At 37.1% G+C, this 26,682-nt stretch overlaps 1 protein-coding gene across 1 annotated transcript in view; it reads left to right on the top strand.

Moving 5' to 3' along the window:
• Positions 1–26,682, top strand: part of MUSK (muscle associated receptor tyrosine kinase) — a 61,929-nt gene that overhangs the window by 6,784 nt on the left and 28,463 nt on the right. The window contains exons 2-5 of the mRNA XM_053465846.1: positions 9,342–9,468; positions 16,478–16,629; positions 20,963–21,090; positions 23,196–23,337. Of these exons, the coding sequence (XP_053321821.1) occupies positions 9,342–9,468; positions 16,478–16,629; positions 20,963–21,090; positions 23,196–23,337 (549 nt within the window). The remainder of the gene's footprint in view (positions 1–9,341; positions 9,469–16,477; positions 16,630–20,962; positions 21,091–23,195; positions 23,338–26,682) is intronic.

The raw sequence follows: 26,682 nt of genomic DNA, 5'->3' as shown, positions 1-26,682 counted from the left end.
GGGCCAGATAACGAACTTTCCTCATTTAGGATCTGTTCCTCTACTGTTCAGTAGAGTCCATTCTACCACCCTTCACAGGCAGGAGGCCCTCCAATAGAATTCTATATTGGGGAACCCTATCCTACCCTCAGTGCAGAGTCTGACAAGATGGGTATAGTATATTCTTAGGGATCTTGTCACTCCATCTATATTGAGTAATAAGTCTTCTTCATCTTTTAAGATACGTGCATGGAAAGATAGGATATTATTTATTTTAAGTAGACACAAAAAACACCACAAACACATGTTTGTAGTATTTTGACCTGCCAAATGTAGGACCCTCTTAAATCTTAAAAAAATAACACTACCAAAAACAAACATTTAATATTAAGCCAACCATGTGAATCGTCCACATACTTTATTACCAGCTTTAAAGCACTTCCAAATTTTTCCAGGAACAAAGTTCACAACAAGCCAGAGAAAACATTATATTTTTCACAAGGTTTATGTAGAGAGCAGTGGAGAAAAAAGAGTCAGTGTATAAAGAGCCAAAAGCACTATAAACCATATTATTTTAAAGAGTAAGAGTCGAGTGGCCATTGCCATAACTTTCACTTATTTGAAGGTGTCAGTTGCAGAAATCTTGCCATGCCAAGCAGCCTTTTAACCTGTGTTGAAAGTTACAATGACCTATACTGTGTCTGCATTTACTATAAAGGAAGAGGTATAAGAATTCCACAATGTTATACATCTGTGTTTTTAAAGGGGAAATAAAATGTATGAGCATATAAGGGTTAAGTGGAGATTAAACAGGTTGGAGATATAGTCCTGCCATTGATTGTCTATGAAGATGGCTGCTTGATTTTAAACACCTATTAGCAATGGATGTGGCTGAAAGACAAAAACTCAATAATTAAGAGGGGTATCCACATATAGTGTTTCCAAATTGTATAAGAATCATATTCTCCCTTTATTATTTAATTTATGAAATATCTTTGTATGTGGTCGTACCTCCATATTTCCTGGTAGGGCAGAAAAAATGTAATTAAGATGAATTTAGTACCACATTTTTGTACTTATATGAAACCATTTGATAACCATTCCATGTGCATTATTCAAGACCCTTAAGACAGAAGTCATAACGTATGTGTGGAGTAGCAAGAGTCCTAGACTGAAATGGGGGTTTCCATGTTACCGAAGGCAGAGAGGGAGGCTGGCCCTTCCAGACCTGTACAAATATTACCAGACATCTCATCTCCATCAAACATTTCTCCTACTCACAAACCATGTATAACTTTGGAGCATACCCAGTTCCTATGGGCTTTAGCCTATGAGGGTGACGTAATCAAGCTAGAATGGTGTTATTTGTACATCCATTGGTAGGACAGTCTTAAGAATTTGGCTTTCTTCATATCCCTCACTGTTGCTGTCGCTCACCAACCCCAATTTCTCAGTAGGAAGGGAGAGGGGACAATCATTGGGTTTTCCAGAGCTTGTTGTCCATGTCAGGACTCACCAACATTACACAAATTGAAAGATGTTACCCATATCAGGACTAGTCTTAGGTAATCTTAGTTGTCTCACCACGTAGCATCTCTGCCAGCCAAAGATCACTTTAACCAGGAAATAATTTCTCTTCCTCCCTTTGTGGGAAATTGTTTGGATATTTTGTCAATTTTCTCTTACAGAACAACAGTAGAAAAAAAATATATTAACTCAGAAGTGCCCCAGAATATTTTTATTAACTCACAAGTTTTTGAACCCCAGCATAGGTGACAAAAATGTATCCAGGTTTTTACTCTGATTGAGTGGCGTCTCCAGGAATCATATTTAGGGAGGCACATGGGGGGATAGGTACAAGAGTAAGGGAACAATTATGAAACGCTGAGGTCTTCTCTGAGTCAAGGACCCTCTCAGTCTAGCCTGCACCATTTATTCATTCTATACCCTTTAGGCCCAAAACAGTAACGTATAGACTGTCAAAATGCACACATGTACTCTACCCTTACAAATGCCTGCCCATACACAAACATGCCTTCCCATACACACACATACATACAAAAGCACATTCACACATAAATATGCTGGCTTACACTTGCCCTTACATCCACACACTTGCTTGCCCTTTGACATTCTTGCTCTAATATAAACACTTTCAGAGCGCATACTCTCTCTTCGCCCCTTTCTCACAATTTCTCCCCTATCTCATTATCTCTCCTCTTTCTTAGTTTGTTTGTTCCTCCTATTTAATCCTCCTCTTTCTTTGATCCTCTCTTTTCTCTCCTCTTTCTCTTTACCTGTCCCCTTTCTTCATTTTTACCTGTTCTTTATCCCCACCCTTTCTCTATCTCTCTCTTCCTCTTTCTCTCTCACTTTTCTCTATATATCTCTCCCTTTCTACCCGTTCTGTTTATTTCCTCTTATCTTTATTTTTATCTCTCACTTTTATCTCTACCTCCCCTTTCTCTTTATTTCTTTTCCTGTTTGATCATCCCCTTTCTCATGGTCTTATCGCTCTTTCTCTCATCTATCCCCTTTTCTCATTATCTCCTTTCACTGTATTACTCCCTTTCTCCCTATCTCTTTTATTTCTCTTTATCTCTCCCCTTTCTCTTAATCTCTCCATTTTCTCTCCTTTCTCTTTATCTCTCTCTCTTTACCTCACCTTTTTCCTATCTCCCCCTTTCTGTATAGCTCCCCTCCTTTTTCTCTTCTTTCTATCTCGTCCTTTCTCTTTATCAGTCCCCTTTTATCTATTGCTCTCTTTATCTTGCTACCCTTTCTCTTTATCTCTCCATTTGCTCCCCTTTTTCTGTATCTATTCTCTTCTTTCTCTTTACCCTTGTTTCCTTATCTCGCTCTCCTTTCTGTGTATCTCCCCTTCTCTTGGGGAGGGAGCAGGGAAACAGAGGTCTGTATAAACTATAAATATAATCTATGATCTTCCCAACTAGCCTTGGTCCTGCAGTGGTGCTGTCGGCATTTCAGTTGGGGAGCACATGGGGGCACAAGATTTTGAAAGAGGGGATGTTCCCTTCTGCCCCACTTATTAAACCAATAAAAAAATGTTTGTTGCCTTTCTATCGGAAATCCAAGGTGCATCCCCCTTTAGGGAATTGATTCTAAGGGTCAAAGAGATTGGAGTTTTGGAGGAGCTGGTTAAGTCGGTGTTAGATAAGACACTGGCCTACACTGCGACTTGGTTTGGATAGCTGGCGCTTACCATAAGACTGACTTTGCTGAAAGGAAGTCCTAGCCCTTGAGCATACTGACCATGTTTATGTGGTCTCCATAGCCTCTTCCCTCTCTCCCCTTGTCCTTCTGTAACTTTAATTTTCCCCCTTTTTATCTCTTTTTTTTCCCCCATACTTTTTTGCATTATAAAGATATAACGCAGGCTTGCATTTCCTCTCAGTGTCGGAAGGTGGATGTTGGGCAATTGGCATTGCTACTTTATTTAGTGATTTATTTGAGTATTTGGTCGTTCTCTTATATGCCTATAAATTTCTAATAAACTTTGATTTACAAGAATAAATGACTGTATTGTCATAAAAAAAACTAGAATAATTTTAAAACAGAAAACAATACAATATTTTTGAAACCTCGTTTTCAAAGTGATACAAACATATGGTTGGAATGGTCAGAGTGTGAGGATCCGTCTGTAGAGTCATGATTAGGAGAGAATTTTAAGTGACAGCTGTTACCTTTATTTTTCACAAGGAGCACATGCACTTTAGAATGCTTATTCCTCCAAACACCCTTACTGTCAGTTTATGGGAGATGGTGTTGAAACAGCTGTTCAGAGGGCAAACAGTTAACCCATTCTCTTAAAACGTTTATTTCTGGATTAAAATAGGAAACTATTCAGATCATAGATGGTGGGTGAGTGAATTGTCAATAGACATTTCTATGCAATGGGCTTGTTTGAGTTAATGTAACTCAACAGTTAACATTATTGAAATGTTCTTTATATAATCATTAAATCTTACTTTTGTATGTGATGGTTTAAATTGAGTAATGCTATCTTTCACTGATCTTTTTTGGCTAGCTGAGTACCTGGCAAAAAGAGAGAGAGTATCTGTCATTCCTTATGTTATTTGAGGGGTTAAAAAAAGACCTTAAAGTGGTCTATAACATAGCATATAATATAGCATTGATAACATCTGACCTGGTTTTATCTAATTTTGCTCCAATGTATTTCTTTTATCTGCAGATGTGGATGCTGCCATTGTTGCATGTGATATTTTTGTGACTTTCTGTGCTTAAGCACCACACTGAGCAGATCCTTTATGGCGACGCTAATGGAGTCCATTGCTCCATAGCCTTTCATTAGTCCTCAGGTAGTATGATAAGGAATACGAGTGTGTGTCTAGTAGATTGGGACGGGAACACATACAAAAAACCAACATGCAGCTTCCTGAAAACATTATATCATCTGAACTGTTTTTAAAAAGAAAACAGCACAATATTTTTCAAAAAACGCATTTTTAATCTGATTCTTGTCAATAAAAAATAGTTGGAGTTCCTCTTTAATGGCAAAGGTAAACCAAAATGTGTTCAGTTTTTGGGGAAGGTCAAAGGGAAAATGCAATCAATAAGACAAAAGGACATTTCATCCTTAATTAAAAAAATTGGTGTTAGATGTTAGGAATTTATTTACAATAGACAGGGTGTAGTCAAATCTTCAGATGAGTTGAGTCTAAAGGGGCAAACTTGAGCTTTTCTTACCTACTGTACTGTATTTTGACACAGGCATCTATACCAGTTAGTATGTAGCTATGTGTCTGACTTATATATAGCTTGCCTGCATGTCACTTGCCCTGTAAACAACATTTACACTGTTAGCTACCCCATGCTAAATATTCTCATGATTCTATATACTGCCCTCTAGCCGTGTAAATGTGCCCCAGAGAATGCTATGTGTTTCAGAGACAGACCCATTTGCATAATTGAAGTGTTAGGTGATTTTTTCCACACAAACATTAATGACACCCCTATACTGTATTTTTTGGGAGACATAGGCAGGTACTAAACTACGCATGGCCCAAAAGTATTACTGAAAGTTTTATAAGCACAAAATATACATAATATACATAATAAATACAATACGTAAACTTAAGTAACTTTATACTAAAGGGATTACATGAAATATGTTAGAGGCATTAACACGGTTTACCTCACTGATGGTCTAGACTCTAGATTATTGTGTACAGTTCTGGAGGCCCCATCTCCAGAAGGAAAGGCTACTAAAATGGTAAAAGATTTACAAGATAACATTTTTTAGTAAAAAGTATGAGAGGAAATAAAATATAGGGGATGTGTAACAGAAGCAATTATATCATTTTATTAAGGTATAGGATTGAGCGGAGATGTTAGAACAAGATGTCATAATCTTAAACTAGAGGGTCGGAGGCCAAACCTGAAGCATTGGGAAGCACAACATCACACCCTGTGTCAAATCATGTAACGTATAAGAACATATCCTCATGTAGGTAGAGAGTTTTTACAGGATACGTCTTATAACACTGATAGCAACATGATCGAATAATGCAACCCCTAAAAATATGGTGACTCTGTCCTACAAGTGCTGTCATTCTGCCATCTACATGGTTAGGCAAAGGTGCTATTCTAGGATCAAATCCAGGAACCATGTACAGCACTGGTGTGCTCAATAGGGTGACCACACCGACCATGCTTTCCAGAACACCAACTTGGCCAAGTGCTGCTCTGACGTTGATGAGATGTATAGCTGAGTAACTTATCCTCTTCCACAGGAGTCACCCTAGGGTTAGTTGCGCTTGGGTGCAGTATTTATTTGGTCTTCCTCCACCCGTAAAAACACAAACATGCATACATACACACATACTCCCTCTACTAGGGCCACTTACCTTAGGCAAACCCCTGAAAGCATACTCTGATGTATACACACTCACACTTTAGTTGTCTGTAATAAACCCTGTACTTAGTAACTGTAGCTTAATTGTGATTTCTATATGTTAACTTTTATTAATTTAATTATTTAGACTGATTTGATCACATGGTGAATTTATATTTGTACCTAAAGTGTACTAAAATGCTGCGGAATAATCCAATAGGCCATAGATATACCTATATTTTGCAGTAGAAATGTACATTTTATTTCCAGGCATTTTTCTGCTCTCTCATTCTACATGGACATGGTGCCTTCTAGTCATATATTAAGAGAAAGGTCAGTTGTAATTGGAGATTGTGAGCTTTCATCAGCTTTGTCAGATATTCCATAATGGTAGTTTGAAGCCCAGACATGTAACGTTGTGGATCTGTCACTTAACAGCAGAATGACATTCAAATCATTTTCACTGATTTAAGTGCTTGAACCTACCATTAACTGGAAGATATTTCTTGGTACAAGCACACCCTTAGTATCTACTTTCACTTGCTGGCCCTGTGAATGACAGTTACCTCTATCCACTAAAGGTTTTGTCAAGTATGGTAATTTATTTGACTGTTTATATACATACACTGTGGCAAGGTAATGGAGTCTGTCTACATAAGTGGCAGATTGGAACGCTCATTATTCCCAGCATGAGGGGGTTAATTGCTGGAGGTCAGCAAGGTGGAGCCAATTAACCAGCACTCAGGTGTTTAAAGGGCGGCCGTTAGAGGCATTAGTTGTCTGGAAACAGGGAGAGAGGCAGTCAAGCCAGAGGCCCTCAGACTTTATAAAAAGTTTCTTGTTTTGACCGGGCCATCCTGCTACAACACACAGTCACACGTGACTGGTGCAACATCAGTGTGGCTATTAAATGATATTAAAATAAAGACAGAGCACCGTAAGAATTTATTTTAAACCAAACGAACTGTAATAAAATACATGATGCAACCAACGAAACTTGTTATCTTAGACTTTCTAACTGATGCGATCTTTATGACTGGCTGGGGTCCCTGAGATTACTGACATAGGTGTTTCCACCAGCATAACATCCCCTGCATAGTGGACACACTGCTTGTGATTCAGCCTTATCATTCATCTCTTAATACACTCCTAAACGGTCTCTCCACTCATCCAATGATCTCTGTCTGTCCTCTCCTCTGATTTCTAGCTCTAATGCACACTCGCAAGATTCCTTAAGCATTGTCCCTATCCACTGGAATGCCTTCCCCTGGCTGCCTATCTTTCCTCCTGCCTTTGGTCCTCAAAATTTTTTGTTTTCTTTAAGGACGCCTACAACATTGCACATTAACGCCCTCCCATATTCTCCCATATAGCTCCCCTTTCCTAGTCCCTTTTCTGTCATACCTATACTAATGTGGCTGGTCCATCCCTAACAATGGCACTTTTACCTCTAATCACTCTAAAGTGTCCTAAAGTATTTACTTGACAATAGAAATTTACCGTATTTCCCCATGTATAAGACCTTAACACCTTTTTTAGAAAAATGTGCGGTCTAAAAACCATTTTTTTTACCGGAAAGGGGGCCTGCTGCTTACCTCTGTGTTGCTTAGCAGCGTCTCTTGATCCGTCGAGGCAACACAGGAACCCAGAGGAGTCACGTGAATGTACATCGCATCACATGACTCCGCTCCATTCCTGTTCCTGTTCGCGCAACGCAGAAGGAAACTGCGGCCCCCACGGAAGTCTGCGAGCAGCACCAGAATATCTGCAGTTTAGGTAAGGGTGGGGGAGTAAATGAATGAATATATGTGTGTGTGTGATAGCATGGATCCGTGTGTAGGGGGCACAGGGAGGGGGCACAGAGAGGCTGAAAGTGATGTGCATGTACTGGCTGCCTGAGCATGATAGGAGTGTGATTGCTAACAATTGCCAGCAGCTAACATCAATCACACTCATATCATGCCCAGGCAGCCAGTACAATAACTTTATGTAATATATATTTTTTTTAATTTCGGGCCCCAAAAGTAAGGTGCGTCTTATACTTGAGGAAATACGGTACTATTCTATTACTATTACAATACATTATTGCCTTCCATCCCTGAATGTACCCTCCTAGTATCAAGGAGTTAAGCTTCCCAAGCCCTTTGTAACTGGAATATATATTTACACAAATCAGTGTATTCAGATTTTAGTTTGATTTTCTGCAATAAAATAACCTTTTGGTACATGTCAGTGGAATCAAAAGCATTTTGACTATGTTTGATTTTCATGATTTGTATTGGTTTTTTCTTTGTTTTTGGGAAATTTGACAAGGGGGAATAGAGTGGAATTATTGTATTTGGATCTGTAACAAATGGATAACATCACCAGGAATCTGAATTCCTAAGTGGTCACGTTACAAACCACCAGATTATTCACACAAACCAGAGTGGCAACTGAGATGTTAGGCTTACTAACCATGAAAGCAAATGTTAAACATTAAATACAATTGTTTTCTTTATGAAAATATTAATACTTGGTTATATCGATTAACATTCCTTTAAACAATATAACACCTAATATTCCGCACATATTTACTGTCTATTATATTTCAAGGGGATCTGCTGCAAATGTTTCAGTATCACCATATTGAATCGCTAAAAGAACATATAGCTTTTGCTTTTTTGATTAGGTTAATTGTTTGGGAGAAATTTGATTTAAAAGTAATGGACTATCTTTACTTATCTTGACTGTAATACAAATTTGTAAAACTTGATAATACGTTTATAAAACAAGTAAGTATACATAAAATGCAGATTGATTTTTTGTAGCCTATGTTGGGAATATTGATCAAACTATTATTTAAATATTATTGCTTTGCACTGTGTGAAGCTGAAATTCTAGCTGATTTCTATGCAATAAAAAGAAGATTCAACACATTAAACAATTTAGTTAATGTTTTACATTTTATACCAGCTGATTTTATACCAGGACTAAAACCAAATTCACTTCTCAGAAGTCCATTGCTACAGAGGTTACTGGTCCCCGCCAACATCATGAAAACATGAAATGAAATCCTCTTTAAGTAGGAAGTTTCTAACCAATAGAATAAATACAAAAAAACAAGTTAAAAATTATATAAGCCTAAAAAGTAATAATAACCAAAGGAACAATATTCAAAACAAAAATACATTTTATTCAAAGGGGAAATAGTAAAACTGCTGCCTGAAAAAGAAGCTTTTTAGCCATGCTAGCCTTGCTTTTTCCTTCCATTCTGGTACCTTTCCCTTGTGATCCTCTTTGTATTACTTTTATCCCTTTCTTCTTTCAAGGTAAAATAAAGTAATATGTCTGTTTTGAGGAGCCAGGTCATTGCTATTGCTAGTAATTTTGTTTCAACACATTTGAATGTAGTAATAATAAAACATGATAGTTTGAGTATCTCCCAAGTTTAATACTATAAGCGACTCCAGTTTGCCATAAGTTTAAAATGTTCTTTTCTTTTCAGCTCCTTTCATCACTACTCCACTTGAGACTGTGGATGCATTAGTGGAAGAAGTTGCCACTTTCATGTGTGCTGTCGATTCAAATCCCCAGTCGGAAATAACATGGACACGCAATAACATTCCTATCAGGTTTGTATGTTAACGTCTCTTATATGGAAACAAGGCATGTGGGATACTGGATAATACTGCTGCACTGTAAATGGCAATAACAGATGGATTATATAAACATTGACAAAGAAAGTATAATAAGTGTAATAATACTCCCCATCAGATACTTTTAGCACGGGTGGCAATGAAATGTAAAAAGGTTTTCCCTGGGTAAATGCCCATAATACCAATTGAGTAGAGCTTCCCTGGTGCCTGGTCCTATGGTAGGAGACACTCTAAAATTAGTTGGCTAGATAGAGTTTGATAGACCATACATGCCTAAAAGACCAAAGGCCCCAAAAACAGCTGGATTTGAAATGCTGCCCTAAAGGACTTCTACAATTTAAATAAATTTAAATAAAATAAATAAAAGTACAACACTCTATGCACATAGATTACATACTTTAGTAAAATGTCCTATGGTGAATAAGCCATCCATAATGGTATGATGATATCAAAAAGGGGAACTGGCCTTTACTCTTTGGAACTTAGGTAGCACAAAAGTTAAATAAAAAATAACATCTACATAGGTTCACGTACACTACACTTAAATTGGTAATTGTCACAGAGAACTAAAGCAATAGTCATGTCATGTATGTCACATGATCATACCTGGGAACTTCCCAGGACAGGCCTCCTGGAGCTCTTCCTCTCCTGTGGGAGTGGCTTAGTCAGGGGGCAGGGCTAGCGATTGACAATCTTGATTGAGCAGGGACATTGAGCAGGTATTAGCTGTGGCTTAACACCACTACCCCTGCCCAGAGAAATTGAGAGGTGACCCGGAGATCCGGGAAGCAGCAATTGACATGGAGACTCCAGGTCGAGTTCCCATTTATGTGCATATCTTCACCTCATATTAAAATATTGCATCCCTATGTACTGCACCCACCACTTTCAGTGATATAGCCTCTTCAGCAGGCGTGTGTTTAATGACAGGGATGGGTTGTACCAAATGTCTCTAGGCAGTCAGCAATTAGGTAAGTGAACAAACAATTCACACTGAAAAGGATTTCACAGAAACAGCTATTTACTAAATGTCGCTTTAGTAAAATACACCACACTTCAATAGAAAATACTGTAAACTAAAATGGCTCCCTACCTTTGGGTTGAGTGTAGCAAAGTTGAATAGGGGATTGCCCTGGACTGCCTTGATTTAAAGATTGCAAATCTCTAATTTTGTCTATATTTTATTTGTCATATGGCCACAGAGGGCTAATAAGATATAATTAGCATTTCCATCTTTAGACAATATTTATACCCTGACAATATTTTTGCTCAAATGCCGAAAGTTACTGGCCTGCCTCCGCCAAGGGACTGTTGCTACATAATACACTGGAACATCATCATCTGTTTATAATCTAAAGTTAATATTAGTGCCTCAAAAAGTAAATAAATGCAGAATCGGTCATTCTTACTAATACAGTCAGTTTTATTACCCACTTTTTTTCTTTATTATGTTAATTAAAATTTACAATATTACAAATATGAATATAGCATTCAAAAAGATAAGCTATTTCATTTAAAAGCGATGAGAATTTTAATAGACTCGGGACTCACTCCTTCAAACATGGTGTACATGGGTTTGATTAAAATGCACACACTCACGCAGGCTTTATGTGTGACCCCAAACAGCTGCTCAGTGTGGTACATTAAATATATGAGGTCACCACATGTGAATGCCAGTCTGGCTTGACTAGAAAACTTTTCACAAAGTTTTGGTCTTGTCTAAGCAATTTATCATTGCAGCATTAAACCACCCATTAGCTTAACCCATCAGATGCATAGTAGGGATTTGAGGAGTTGCAACAGCCACAGTAATACAGGGATCTGATGCCAATGCCATGCTGAGTGCATGTTTAATGCTCTTTCCAGTTGCCTGATTGACATTTGGTGGCAGACATTGCCAGTCATTGAATTTACTCATTGAGATTACTCATGATGCAAAACCTTTCTTTCTCCATGATCTGAAATTTCTTGCCACAGATTGGCTGCTTAATCAATGGTAGTAAATTGCCTTAAAAGAGGTGGGAATATTCCTGTCACTGAGTGACATCTGAAGCAGCCAATCGGTGGCAGGAAAGTGCTGCCTTTGAAATCTATAGGAAGACTTTACATATGCAGCATTCAGCAAGGCAAGCACTGGAATTGACTGGAGGTGGGTATATTGTATTTAGGGCGATGCATTCGGCTGAATGCATCTACCGCAAGGCATTTAGCTGGTGGTGTGGAAAGGCGAGATGCATTTCAGGGGATTCTGCAGAACCCTCCCCCAAAATCATTTGCAAAACAGACCACATGAAAATGTATACATATGATGGCTGGAGTGTCCTTCTGCAGGAAGAGGATGGAGGAGCACAGGACATTAACCTCGCAAGTCATCATTTTTGTTTATCATTTTGGTTGATTTGATTAAAATCAGTTGCAGCTCTAGGTTGTTTACTGATATATATATTAACATATTGTAACATTCTGGATAGGTGTCAGCAGAAAAGAACCATTCCGCCCGTCTAGTCTGCTCAACAAATATTTTATAATACTGAATATTAAGGCCCAAACATCCTGTTGTTTTCCGTGAGAGAGAGTGATACGTATTTTATTTGACAGACTGAGGGAAGATTATCTATGGGTACATAGCAGTAACAATTCTTTCCCAAGATCTAGATTATGATCAATGTTGCCACCACTGGCACGACATATCTCTCTAATTAGCCCATTGAGCAGCAGTGCAGTTGGAAGCCCAACTGCTTAATAGGGCAATGTGCCGTCTGGTAATAAAACACCGGGGCTGCCTTCCATGGACCTGCTCCCTAGACCAGAATATGACACCCAATGGTGATCATGTGAAATGAGGTGTGAATGGAAGGCCCAGATGTACTGTCAGAGCCAGAGAAAATGAACACTATGTTTTAAAAAAATAACATTAAATAGAAATAACATCAGCTGTATATGCTTTTTTAGTAATGATGATGATGTTGAATTTAGTAATGATGTCATCACATAGTCATTTTTAATTTAGAGAAAAAAAACTAATATATGGGTAGCTTTCTATTACAAATCTGAAAAAATGTAAATATAATTGCACTAGATTTTGTGTTTGTCTTAATTAATCTTAAATGTCAATAAAATAGTAGGTTCTGATTATGTTCACCTTTATACAATAGTTTAGCAGCACAGCTGCCAGGTTTGTGATGTCTATTTATAAGTATTCTAACAATAGCTATTATCTCATGAAATCTCTAAACAGCCGTTGGATCATTTAAACAGATGATGGACATTTTGGAGAGAATATTAAATCTCTTGACTCATGTACTGTAACTGGCATTGCGTAACAAATTACAATAGTCTTTCACGGGTCATATTTTTTGGATCATTCCGTAAATATGTCATTTTTAAATATTTTTTTGTTCACTTGAAGATATTTTTCAGTACTTGGAAGGCAGGCCTTTCTGGAATGTAGTTTTTAGAACTGGTTCTACCACAGTTTATCTACAATACAAAGCAATGCTAATTAGTTTTCTAAAATATACATGTCTGAATATACAAATTACATCAGTTATGATAACGTCTGCATGATTTCAAAACCAATGGTACTAACACCAGATATAACATCTCTTAAGATAATATTGATTGCCTAATATGTTATTGTTTGTGGCTGGTTCATAAAGGAACAGTGTCCAAATCACTCTGGCCAGATTTAGGATTTGTGCAATAACCATCAAGTTGACCAGTTAACATTGTATAAAGGTTGTAGTCCTCTATGAAACTCTCAGAATGCTAAACTTACAGTCAAAATGTCTAAAAATAAGCTTTCGGAAATCCTTCTACACTTTAAGAAGAGCTACCCTTTTTTCCCTTTTAGAGCTAACCATTGGCATTTCTGACTTTGTTCAATAAAAATGGTTGGTTAAGAGATACCAGCTTCTCTTCTGGGACTTTAGGAAGGTTAAGTTGTTGAATAATTCCCTAATTTGGAGATCAGCATTATTATATTAGTAGATCAGATTGTATATTATACAATGAGCTGTAATATTTTTTTGTAAGATGTTCTGGTGCCAGGAAGGTGATTATGATTTTATTAATTTATTTTTCTTTCTTTAAAAGTGTTTTATTCACTATTGCTTAGTGAACAATAAAATTGTTTTACTAAGCCTGTCTTTTATTTTGGCCTTTATTTCCAATTTCATAACTTTAATTACCTTAAAGAGGCATGGAGATGGGTTTATTTGATTTAAATTCTTTAGTCTGTTAATAGTTTGCCTTTTTGTTTCTTAATATAAATATTCTTATTAATAAACTGTTTGACTTTGTACTTTTGAAACATTAAGCCCCGGGCCACACACACACTTCTGTCAAGTACTCAAATATATTCAAGATCACAGCCGTTACCAGTGTTTGGATACGGCTCCTGTTAGATCTGAAAGGATACGTTAACTTTTCCCTGCGAAAAAGAGTTTTCTTTTCCATCAAGTAAATATTTCATTTTACCGTTTTCCCAGCTTTTTACATACGCTTGGGATGTTATGATAAGAGCATGAAATGCACAGGAACATCGGTAGGTTTCACACCATCTCCATGGTGTGTTTTAACGGCTTTCATACAATGGAAAAAAAATAGGATTGAAAGAACTTCATCAAACAACATTTTGGCACTTGTCAGCAAGTTGATGTGTTTCCAATGAGTTTATCTAAATTGTGCTTGCACAGAACAGCTGAGCGGTACTTTTTCCGTTTGCTCACTGTCGACCTGTCTAAACAATCAAGTGTCCCCGGCACTAATAGCTGCAGGGTATACTACATAAGTAAAGATTTCCCCTCAGCCTTCTCTCAATTATCCACATGAACCGTATCTGGATCAAGCATGAGATGTCTGTTAGTCAAATAGCTTATAATTTAGCTAACAAATTAAATGAACATAGCACATGTAATGCAAGGTTAAGATGAGCATAATTATTTGCTTAAAGTATATATGTATGCATTTATAAATCACTAATGGATTAACTTAGTTTTTTACAGTTTTCAATGAGATAAAGCTAAGGTGCAATAGGTTCAGATGAAAATAAGATACATATATATATTAAATCTGATGCACACAACCATTATAATATACTGTGCATAAAACACATAGCAAATGCAGGTTTGGTCCTTATATGTATACTAATTAACAGCTTGTAAAAAAATAACGGGCATCTGTGGCATAACTCACCTTTTTCCCATCTTTATGCTTTTATTTTGCATATAATGCAACAAGTAATGGTCAGGAGACACGTTTGATGGCCATAAAGATGGAAAACTCAGCTGCAGGAACAAGATTTACCTGCTGTGGGCTCCCTTTGGTGATTTTCTGATCATTCGTGTTCATCGGCAGATTTATTATTATGCTTTCTATGCGTTTTGACTTTTTTGGTAGTTTTCTGTCTACACAACATGGATGGATTCCACTGAGGTTTCTTGGAGTGCTTGAAAATATAACTGGTCATCTTCATGTTCCTCTTGCAAATGTAACCTTTTATTGAACAAGCTTACATGAATACATCAAAATTCATTTTTTTACAAGTCTTAAAGTTCCAAAGTTTTATTTTGCATTCAACATCTTTTAATTTGCATATTAATGACTTTAAGTACATTTAACACTGAACAGAACATATTTTTAAACAACTTTGTTTTTAAAGCAACTTTTTTAAATAATGTAATTAATGTTCTAGTAATTTATTCCAAAAATAAAAGAGTACCACTCATGGGAGAAGGTAAATTAAATTAATGAGTTTACCTGACTCACCTGGGGGGTGATGTTAATACAAGGTCATGTGTTCATTCAGCTGTTCATTTTGCCATAAGAACATTATTCCTGCTCACATCCTGGTAGACCCAGATAAAAGAGAATGGTGACAAATAGAATGTGTTTTTAGTGGAGTTCATAGCAATCATAATTAGATATACTACCTAAAAAAGTGAGAGAGGTGAAAAAACAGTTCTAAATACAGGCCTGATGACAACAACCTGCTTGCTTTTTCTTACTACAAAATAATCAGATATCTTGTCCTACTTTTGTGCTGAATATGACAGATGTGACAAGTCCAGCTATCTTAGTGGAGCTTAACAACTCAACACAACTCCATAGGCAAATCAAAATTCTAAGCCAAACAGCCAAGTTGCAAGTATTTTAGTGAATAGACTTTTTGGTGCAAGTTTGGTTGGTGGACTGTCACAAACACACCTGTAAGTGCTTCTTTGAAATATGTGGAAAATGGGGGTACATACATAGGTAGAACATACCACATGTGGAAAAGGTGGGTACATACATAGGTAGAACATACCACTACAAAAGGGCATCATATTTCCACTCAAAACACACCAGGTAGAACCCCCAATAGGGCTAAAGCCATTGCGTGATATTTGAGCTGCGATATACTCATGGACTATGTTTTATTTTGTATCTTCTAGATGTTATTTTCTTTTATGTATTTATTTATCTGTTGAGCTCTGTTTCCTTACTATACCTGGATCTTGGATATACTGGAAGCTTTATTCTGCAATGTTTTATGGAATACATTTTCATATATATATATATATATATATATATATATATATATATATATATATTTCTCCTATTCACTACATTTTTATGAACCTGGGCGATAAGGGGTGATAGGCCCTCATACCTTCATGCATATGTGAGTGCACTACTAAGCAACACTAATTATTATATCATTGCAATATTACACTATTTATTTCATATCTGGACTTTTAACTGTTTTATATATTATACCAAAAAAACCCATCACTTTTGAGAATTTTTTCGGTCTTCATGTTTATATGAGTGCACTACCAATTATATCTTTCTGGGATATCACTATGCGCACAAATCACTATTGTGTTTTAAGGGTACATAGATTACGTACCTGTAATTAGTGAGGGGCGCAACAAGTGCCTGACATCTCTGGTGATACGTTGTATTTTACATTTGACTAACTTAAAATCAAATATGTCTACAGATTGTTTGACACACGGTACAGCATTCGCGAGAACGGCCAGCTCCTCACCATTCTCAGTGTGGAAGAGAGCGATGATGGTGTGTACTGCTGCGTGGCTAATAACCAGATTGGGGACCAAGCAGAAAGCTGTGGGGCTTTGCAAGTGAAAATGAGTAAGTGTCAATGGTGATAAAATAAGATGACTTCATGCCAGCAGTTGTTCTTTCTTTAAAGCCCATTTAGCATTCTGTCAGACTCTATGTCCCATGACTTTGAAACATCAAACAGCAACAGATAATGAAAACAAAATGGATTTTCCATGTATAAATTTTATGCCTAACACAGGGCAGGATAAAACTGCTTTATCAGCAAAGAACTCAATATAATAAAACGCCTAGGACACAATAATATACAGTAATTTTTTTTTTTTTAAATAGTGAAACAGTGTACCCAAAATTTAAAAGTATAACAGTTATATTGTAAATGTAGTATTTGGTTAAATATTCTCATTTGGTAACATAGCAGCAACATAGTAATTTAACATAGTAATTCAGGTTGAAAAAAGCCCAAGTCCATCAAGTTCTACCTATCCTTCCTGCTTTTGAGCCAAAAAACCCAATTAAGCTATTTTTCAGATTTTGCCACTTAGGGGATAAGAAATCCGTCTCGACTCCGTCATTTCTTCTTGGATCAAGGAACGCTAAAATAATAATGTTTAAATAATGTTAAAAAAACTTTATTTAACATGGAGGATAAAGTAAAAAAAAAATAAAAAAAAAAATAAACCCTCGATGTTTTAATTTAAGCCCTGTGCGGCCGCACACCCCTAAGGCCGGCCCTGGTGGGGGCTGCCCGGCCCCCTAGAGTGGCGGACCCGGTCGCAGTTGCTGCGGGCTTAAGGGCAGGTGCCCCTTATGCCTGCGTTAATGCGGCCGTAGAGGTCCTGACTGGGCCTATTTTATTCGGTCCTGACTGGGCCTATTTTAAGGTAGGGGCCTGGAGCTGCAGCTCCATCAGCCCCTACGTCAATCCGGCCCTGGGCCGCCCGGTGTGCCCGATGGCCAGTCCGGGCCTGCTAATAACACATGCTAACTCATCACTTTACACCACACACTCTTACCTCACACACAGCCAATCATTTTCTGTGCAGGCTGCTGCGCTATTAATGCAGGGCCACATACAGGGTGTTGTGTAATGTGAGTTTTCCATTATAAGGGGGCCTGGGTGTGTTGCGCCTGCTTTAATAGGCCCTAAACAGAAGAATTTACACATTAGTACAAGTGTAAGGGTGCCAAATCAAGATGATTAGAATCCCACACAAGCATTCAAATAGAAAACATGTAATACTAGACAGAAGAAAATGTCCCCAGTCTTAACAGTGAGGTATTAATAAATGTAGGTAGTCTAAAGTAAAGTTGTAGCCAGGAATCCTAAATCTATATCTAATCTAGTTTCTGTCCTAAAATGCCACTGAACTAGCAAAGCTATCCTCAACAACAAACTCATAATTCTATATACTATACACATGAACCACCCAATACTATCAACAGTCCTGGCCTTCCAAGTAAATTAATCATTTTACACATCAGAACAAAATAACAATCATCTGTTCCTTAGCAGGTAAGTGCAACCTCAGATGAAGAATAACACATGCCGTATTACATAGTGTCATGATTTAGTAAACAAAAATAAAGCCAAAAAATGGACGAGCCAATCTAAGTACACATTATAATTCAATAGCTTGTAGAACTTTAGCAGCAATAACTTGAAGTAACCATTTTCTGTATGACATTTTCAGTCTCTCATATTGTTGTGGAGGAATTTGGGTGTTTACGACATTGCTTCAGTTCATTGAGGTTTGTGAACATTTGTTTATCCACAGCTCTCTTATGGTGATGCTACAATATTTCAGTCAGGTTGAGTTCTGGACTAGGCCATTGCAACACCTTGATTCTTTTCTTGTTTAGCCATTCTGTTGTAGATTTGCTGGTATGCTTGGGATCATTGTTTTGTTGCATGAGCCAATTTCAGCCAAGCTTTAACTGTCGGACAGACGGCCTCACATTTGACTATAGAATACATTAGTTTACAGAGAAGTTCAGGATCGACACAATGACTGCAGAACAAGCCCAAATCATTACCCCTCCACCACCGTCCTTGACAGTTGGTATGAGGTGTTTGCTGATATGCTGTTTTTGGTTTTCGCCAAATGTGGGGCTATGTATTATGGTTAAACATCTCCAGTTCCGTCTCGTCTGTCCAACGACATTGTTCCAGAAGTCTTGTGGTTTGTTCAGATGCAACTTTGCAAATCTAAGCCATACTGCCATGTTCTTTTTAGAGAGAAGAGGCTTTCTTCTGTCATAAACGTTAACATTTAACATGCTAACTGAGGCCCATATTTTGTCCCGCCAGCTGCTGTCATGTCCCCAGCTGCTGACATGTCTCCTCAGCCCCTCTATTGCCCCCACATCCCCTGCCATGTCCCTCAAACCCATTTATTATCCCCACTAGCCCCTGTCATGTCCCCAACAGTCCCTATAATACCCTCTCTCTCCCAACTTGCCTACTTTTTTCATGAAAGACCCTGTTTGCCTGTATCAGTAGCGCCATATGTGTCATCACATCTAGCTTTCTTGATACAGCCGTGCAGGACCTGTCGTGCCCTCACAGACTAGCGCTTCTGCATTAAAATGGGCCAATAAAGGGAGACCTTATGATCTGCACCATTGGAGGTGTGGGTCCTGGAGTGAGCTTTCAGGATCTTAGAGGTCTCCTTTTCTGATTGAATGAAATGACTTTGACTTATATGGCTATGTTAATTTAGTCTCACAAGCAAAGAAGCAGCAGAATCATTCTAGTTCTTTTCACTAGTGGATTATAATAGATTAGAATATATAATTAAAAATATTTACATAATATATAAAATGAGGGGAATAAGTCTCACTATAATCACGTATAAACTTTGCGTTGTTCTTGAATACTGATGCTTTAAGTCTGTTTCCATATAGAAGAATTTGATGGCAGATAAGAACCATTTGGCCCTTCTAGTCTGCCCATTTTTCCAGACTTAAGACTCAGACTGAATCAATCATTGGTCTTGTCTTAGATTCAGTATAGCTTTATGCCTATACTCTTAATGCATTTCACCAACGCCTTAAAGCCTTGATAAACCTTTTTTGGTGAAAGTAGCCACAAAAGAATTCCATTAGCTTCCTTATTAGGTAGAATCCTATGTAAACAGCATACCAAATGTGATACCCCCCAAAGGCTTTTATTTCTTTAGCTATGAAAGTTATGTGTACAGAATTAATTCCTGCTAATGATCTGAGGTAAATAGTTTGGTATTTCCTTGTATAGTTTATTGGCCTAAAAGCCGTATTTGTGTATATTTGACAGTAAACAGTTTACAGGTATACTTTATACTCAGGCCCAGACTGGCCCAAGGCTCTCTTAAAAGCATTGTAGGCCCTGTGCAAAATCAATGCACTGGGGCCTCTATCCACCAAAAAAGAAACATGATGTAAAGCAAGGATTAAACAACACAAATGTTTCCACATTATAAGCCTTTAAGCATCTAAACATTTCAACATATGAATGATAATTAATTAATTGGTTTATTCAGAAAACATCTGATTGATCAAACTAATTCACTGGGTGGTCTGCATTGCAGTACTGATATCCCAGCTGGATGCTGGTCTACTCTTGTTACCCAGCTTGGGAGTCCAGCAGGCACACATCCTACTAATGGGGCTTGCATTGGCAGGGGAGTGCCAATGTAGGAGCATCCTGCAATATCAGGGCAGCGGTGTCTCTCCAAATTGCAGGCTGCTGTTGACCAAAATGAGAAGCACATGGAAACATCTCTGAACAACATGTGCAAACCCCGCATTGCGGGTATAGTTTAAATGAGGGCTACATGGAAGCATGGAATTCATCAACTGAATAACATATACAAAACCTGCAGTGTGGGTGTAGATCAAACGAGAATCACATGGAAACAGAGATCAACTGAGTAACAGATGCAAACCCTCCATTGTGGGTATAGATCAAATGAGTACTACATGGAAACAGAGATCAACTAAATCACATGCAAACCCTGCACTGATGGTATAGATGAAATGAGAAACATACAGATCAACAGAAATGTATATAAATAAATAAATATCCTATAAATATATACTAGTGTGTCATATCCCTAACCACCATATTCATACCTCCCACCCTCACCAATATATTAATCCCCACCATCATTTCCATCCCATATCATTATCACTATATACCCAGCATTATTTCGACTTTATACACTCCCCCAGAAATTCATAATTTTGCATGTGCGTGTTAGTCCCCCTGTTCCCTGAATCTGTCATCCTGCCTGCAGGTCTGTGGTGCGGCCTTACTCTGCGTGTCTATTCTCAATTGGCACAGATCTCTTTTACAGCTGAGGCCTTAAGTTTTCCATTGAGTACCAACAAAATACTACTGTGTCTTACATTTACTTTTCAGAACCAAAAATAACTCGGCCTCCAATAAACCTAAAACTTGTTGAAGGTGTAAAGGCTGTTCTTCCTTGCAATACTTTGGGAAATCCAAAACCCTCAGTTTCTTGGATGAAAGGAGAAAACACTGTAAAGGTACGACATTATTATTGTTGTTTATTTGGGTATATTTTCTTATTTAACATACATATAATTCAAATCAAATACATGTAATCATTGCCATACTTTCAGACTTACCTAAAGACTACAATAGAATGTGTCTTATAAAAAAGGGAAGTATTTTTACACTGGTAATAACATATCACTCAATATATCAGTAAACCTTGAAACCTGATAAAGGAAATCTCTAAGTTGAGAGTTTAGGCACTCTCAGTGCCATGTTAAAGCAACAACCACAGTATACTGTACTGTACTGTAATACTCAAAGCATTAAAAGTTATACTTTTTATTTGTAAGGCTGGATAGACATGTGGTTTTAGTGGCTAAGTAGATATTCACTGTATAATTAAGTGAAGAAGTGGGTTCACTATTATAGCTGTAATAATAAAGGTTAACACTCCATTGCATAAACTGAAAATATGTTTGCTATTTAGAATAGACTGTCACAAAGAATCAATGGGAGCGCTTGCAGTGCATGGGTGTCTCCATAGACCCCAACCTGCAACGTTCACCATGCCAACGTCGGAGCTAACTGGCTGGTAGGTATATCACGTGCAGGGAGATGTGTTTGACTAAACATACTCTCCTGCAAGCAAAATAACTGAGAAGAGATGGAAGGGGCGAATGTATATGGGAGGATTCATAGAATCTCCCCATGCATTTGCAAAAGCATGAAAATTTAAAGGGAACACACAGCTATCATGCAGCTCAGAGTGAATATCATGGCTACAGAGTCTCTTTATTTCTAAACCTCCAAACTCATGTTAAGTTGGAATAGAAAACGTGGTCCACTTTAACATTGATAAATGTAAAATAATGCACTTGGGACATAAAAATCCCAAGGCAGAATATACTTTAGCACTGGGACACTGTTCTGTAAGCAGACAATGCAATAAAGAGTCAGTCAGACCTTACCTAGAGTATTGTGTATGGACCTGGAGACTCCCCAGAAACATTGACGCATTGGACAGAGCCTAGAGAAGGGCTACAAAATGGTAAGTCGTTTGCAGGATAAAAATTATCAGGAAAGACTAAGGGATTTTAATATGTATAGCTTGTAGGAAAACGGAGAGAGGGGAGATATCATAGAAACACGTATATACATAAACAGATTTATGACTTATTTGAAAGGAGAAGAAATGTTAGAACAAGAGGTCATAGTCTAAGAATAGAGGGTAAAGTCTTTTAATGTAAGATGTAATGTAAGGAAAATCTACTTTACTGAGAGAGTGGTAGATAAATGGAACAGTCTCTCAGCAGAAGTGTGGAGGCTATTACAGTTACGTGCATGCCCACTATTCCCACTAAGGACTGATAGGGATATAAGTCCCTTAGATCAGGAAAAATGGGCAGACTAGATGGACCAAATGGTTCCTATCTGCAGTCAACTTATATGTTGTACATTTCAGTTTGCTAAGTTATGTGCTGTGGAGTGCTTTCAACACCAGCTTAATTATACATTATCAAGAAACAACTCTCCCCTTCTGATATAATGACCCTCTATAATGTATGGTGGGTGAAGTGAGGTGAAATTCATTATCTCAGCACGACTCGGTTGTTAGTAAATTCATTCTTTTGACCCATACTGTTATCACTCTGACCCATACTGTTATCACTCTGACCCATACTGTTATCACTCTGACCCATACTGCTATCACTCTGACCATGTGTGTTTCTCTCTTTCCCTAAACAAAGAGTTTCACATTATGCAGATATTCACATTATGCAGATAGTGTATAAATTCAAAGATGGCAGTTTCCAACAGCTACTGTGATGTCATTAAACCGCACATGCTCACATTTTTCCTGTAATCTGTGTCTAAGCCATTGCTTTTTTGAATTGTTCTTGCTTAATGGCAAGAGGTCTTTCATATAAATTACAACTGTTATTATGTGTCCTTGTCCCATTGATAAAATATAAAGTAGTGCCACTGTGGCCTTTGGTAAATCCTTCCACTATTATTGTTCAACAGACTTTTTGTATAGTATCTCTAGAAGATACAGTTTCATTATTATACAAACCAACACATAACCAAACATTGAATGCTTATTCTGTATTACTGCCAATTTGTATCATGGTAGGAGAATGCACGTATTGCCATTCTAGAGTCTGGGAGTCTAAGGATTCAAAAGGTACAAAGAGAAGATGTTGGCCAATATCGATGCATGGCAAAGAACAGCCTTGGAACTGCCTATTCCAAACCAGCAATGCTAGAAGTTGAAGGTAGGAAACAGATTATATAATTTTAATTTAATCGTACTTGTGTGTGGTCTACGTGTATTAAGATAATGCAATTGTAAATGCTGGACTGTAGAAACAAACCATGGCATCCCTACTGGATGGAATCTCATTAATAATAATAATTATAGTAATTATTATTATTATTATTATATGTAATAGGTATTGGCACTTTTCTAGTGTCTCAGTAGTCACCGTAATGTCACTTGGGTCTAGCTCAAATGGAGATCCCGACACGTGCCTGATATCTTCATGTAGATTTCACGACTATACAGCGAGAGTATCAAATGAAAACTTCATGAACTGAATAATAAGTCAAAGACTGCATATTAGTAAATACCCATTTCTCAGAAATAGGCCTTTGCTTGTGGAAGAAAACAAATGTTCAAAGTATAAGGATAGCAGCACAGTTTGAGCAAAACAAATGAAAGACATATTAAAACATATTGGACCCAATATCTAAACAGGAAAAGTGTCCATGTCCAAAATACAAAAAGAAAATCATTTTCTATACATCATTACACTTAAATTGTCAAACATTGTCAGAACCACAATGTCACTTTTATACAGACAACGATAATGAGTTGTGAAAGAAATGTAAAAATGGCAGGTCAGCTGATACTAGGACAAGCCAGGAAATTGAGCACAATTGCTCACCCAATGTGTCAAGTGGCTAAAGATTACAAATGTCAGGCTTACTTGATATGATACAATATTTTTCCCTAGGTGCTAAAAATGGCTAAAGATACAATATACAATAGTATACAATACAGACCCATTGATTGTTATTGTAAAACATCCATATTTAAAGGTTACCTAAAATACTTCAGTATTTGACATTTTCAGTTCTTGTTTTCATATTTTGACCAGTTTCTTAAATTCATTGTGCATACATTCCCTTAGTTATACGTATCTTTAAGCTAAAAAAACGTACATAATTTTTTTTTTCATTTTTTTGCAAAAATGTATGTCATTATTGCAAACATTTGGTGGCCCGAAAGTGTTGCTATAAGCTGGCCATGGTACTACTTCCGTGTAAACATTATAGGTCCTGTAATGAATTGACCTTTGCACATGTATAATGTTGGTGGGATCTATGCATGATGTGGGCATTATGTCTTTTAATTGAGAGGTCTATTCATTAAATATGAGTTAATAGCAGCAAGCTTGCACAACTAAAGTCCAACCACATATTCACTATTGCCAGCTTGGCTTTGTGCTTAAGTAAATTAACAATGAACTTGCGTAAATTCGACTCCAGTAGAGTCTTGTTAATGCAATCTATACAAGCAAGTTGCGAGTTTGCTAACTCAAACTTGGAACAAGAGTTCCCACGCCTAAATTTAACCTTGCATCCTTAAGTAAATAAGTGTCACTTACACATGTCACAAGTAAGGGAAAGAACTAACCAGTTTAAAACCTTTTGATCTATACATCTCTGTTGTATAGCACAGTGGATCATAAGATCCTACATCCATTATATGAACAGTTAGGGGATATGATTTTGCCATCAAGTAACCCAGGGCTGGTTCATAAATAAAACAGGGTGCTTAGAATATTTATCTTGAAATAAGTTATAATGTTTATCTGTTGTACCTATTGCATGCCAAGACATTTAGGCATAGGCTCACATAAAGTTACAACCATGTAAGTCGTATTCTAGCAGTCTGGATGGCTGTGAGCTTGTTACACAACACAAAGGTTGCCTATTTTTAGAGAGACGCTTTGCAAATTGATTGAATTAACCTTGGCTATTGTTTTTGTTTTGTGAAAATAGTCTTAAAAATGTATATTTTATATTTCCGCACATTTATGAATGTATGTGTAGTTTTTACATATCATAATTCCATTACCATTTTGATTTCCTTGTTTGTCTGCATTTTTTTTCAATAGCATGGTAATATCTCAAATTTAAATATCTAGATTATTATCACAGAATACATCCATCCTTGGATATAACCAAGATGCGTCCTCTTTCCTGTTGATGTTAGATATTTTTCATATTTCTTCATATAACATAAAATTGCTGTCATACCTTAAACATTCTGGGCATGTTGGCCTGTAGATCATCCTGATGTTCTCCTTATCAAAGCTGGAAGGGTGATAGAGCTTGAATGTGATGTTGGGCAATGCATGGGTCAGTTGGTAAAACTGGACATTAAGTGGGTATAGCTTAACACCCTTTCCAGCGTTTACCAAACCCAGGAATAAAAATATTCCCCTGATAGCCAACACTCAGCGGACAAATCCAAAGTCTTCAGGCAAATCCTAAGTATCTAGGTATGTTCATGATTATTTTAAATATATATATATAATTAGTTTAATGCGCATATTGGGATTGGTCCAAAATGTTTTTGTGTTGTTTATATCAAGTACATATTAAACTGTTAGCTTGTTCACTTGAGATTCTACAAGGCGTCTTGATTTACACCAAAGGTACTGTGCCATTTTCAGCCAAATTGTTCTGTTCCACCGTTTCCACTTTTCAGAGAAGGCTCTTTGTGTTGCACAAACACAATAGAGTGCCTTTTGAAATACAGATAATATGTACATGCAGTAATTTTTCAGGATTTCACATCTATGTCTTTAAAAGAACCCTGAAAATGAATTTGTACGCAGAAGAGTTATTTGTAGGCGAGTTGCTGTGAGCTGACATAAAAGTCAATTTTAAGAGGGGCTGAGTTTGCCATGCATTATGTATTTCTAATGTGGTTAAAAAAACATTTTAAGCTTTTCTGTGTGGCTATCTCAATAAATATATAGTGTCAATATTCAAAGTAATATAAATTATACAATTAAATCCAACAGGCGAATGCTAGAAACCCTAACAAAATTCAGTAGAAGTAGATATAAATGATCATCTCGAATGGGATTTTGAAGATATCTATTTTTGCTTTTATACATTGTTACCTTCTCATGCCTATGGTTTCTTTCAGTTACTAGGACAATAAGTTGCACTAAAATTATATTAACATCAAAGTTAATACCCCTATCCCTAGTACTATTTCTGGATCTGTATCGTAATGTATTTAGATTGGAATATTAGGTAATTATTGTATATATCCATTGCACAAATCTATTTTGTAGATAAGCTGGATAACCTGCTGACCCATTTGAAATAAATAATAGTAGCAATAGCCATAATAGTTCCCTTTAATTCTACCATATTACATAGCTGCTGGCGTCTGCTCTCAGAACAGGGTTAATGTGATGCCCAACTTTTGTTGCCAAAATAATTACAGTAGATAGTTGACATTTCAGTAAGAAAATAATCTTTCCAGTGACGGTTCAGCGGAAAGAGTTAGATGTCACTGGAATGACACAAGCTTC

Source organism: Spea bombifrons, chromosome 1 (genome assembly GCF_027358695.1).
Source record: "Spea bombifrons isolate aSpeBom1 chromosome 1, aSpeBom1.2.pri, whole genome shotgun sequence".
Classification (NCBI taxonomy): domain Eukaryota; kingdom Metazoa; phylum Chordata; class Amphibia; order Anura; family Pelobatidae; genus Spea; species Spea bombifrons.
The sequence above is the reverse complement of the archived record's forward strand: the minus strand, read 5'-3'. Positions and strand labels throughout refer to the sequence as shown.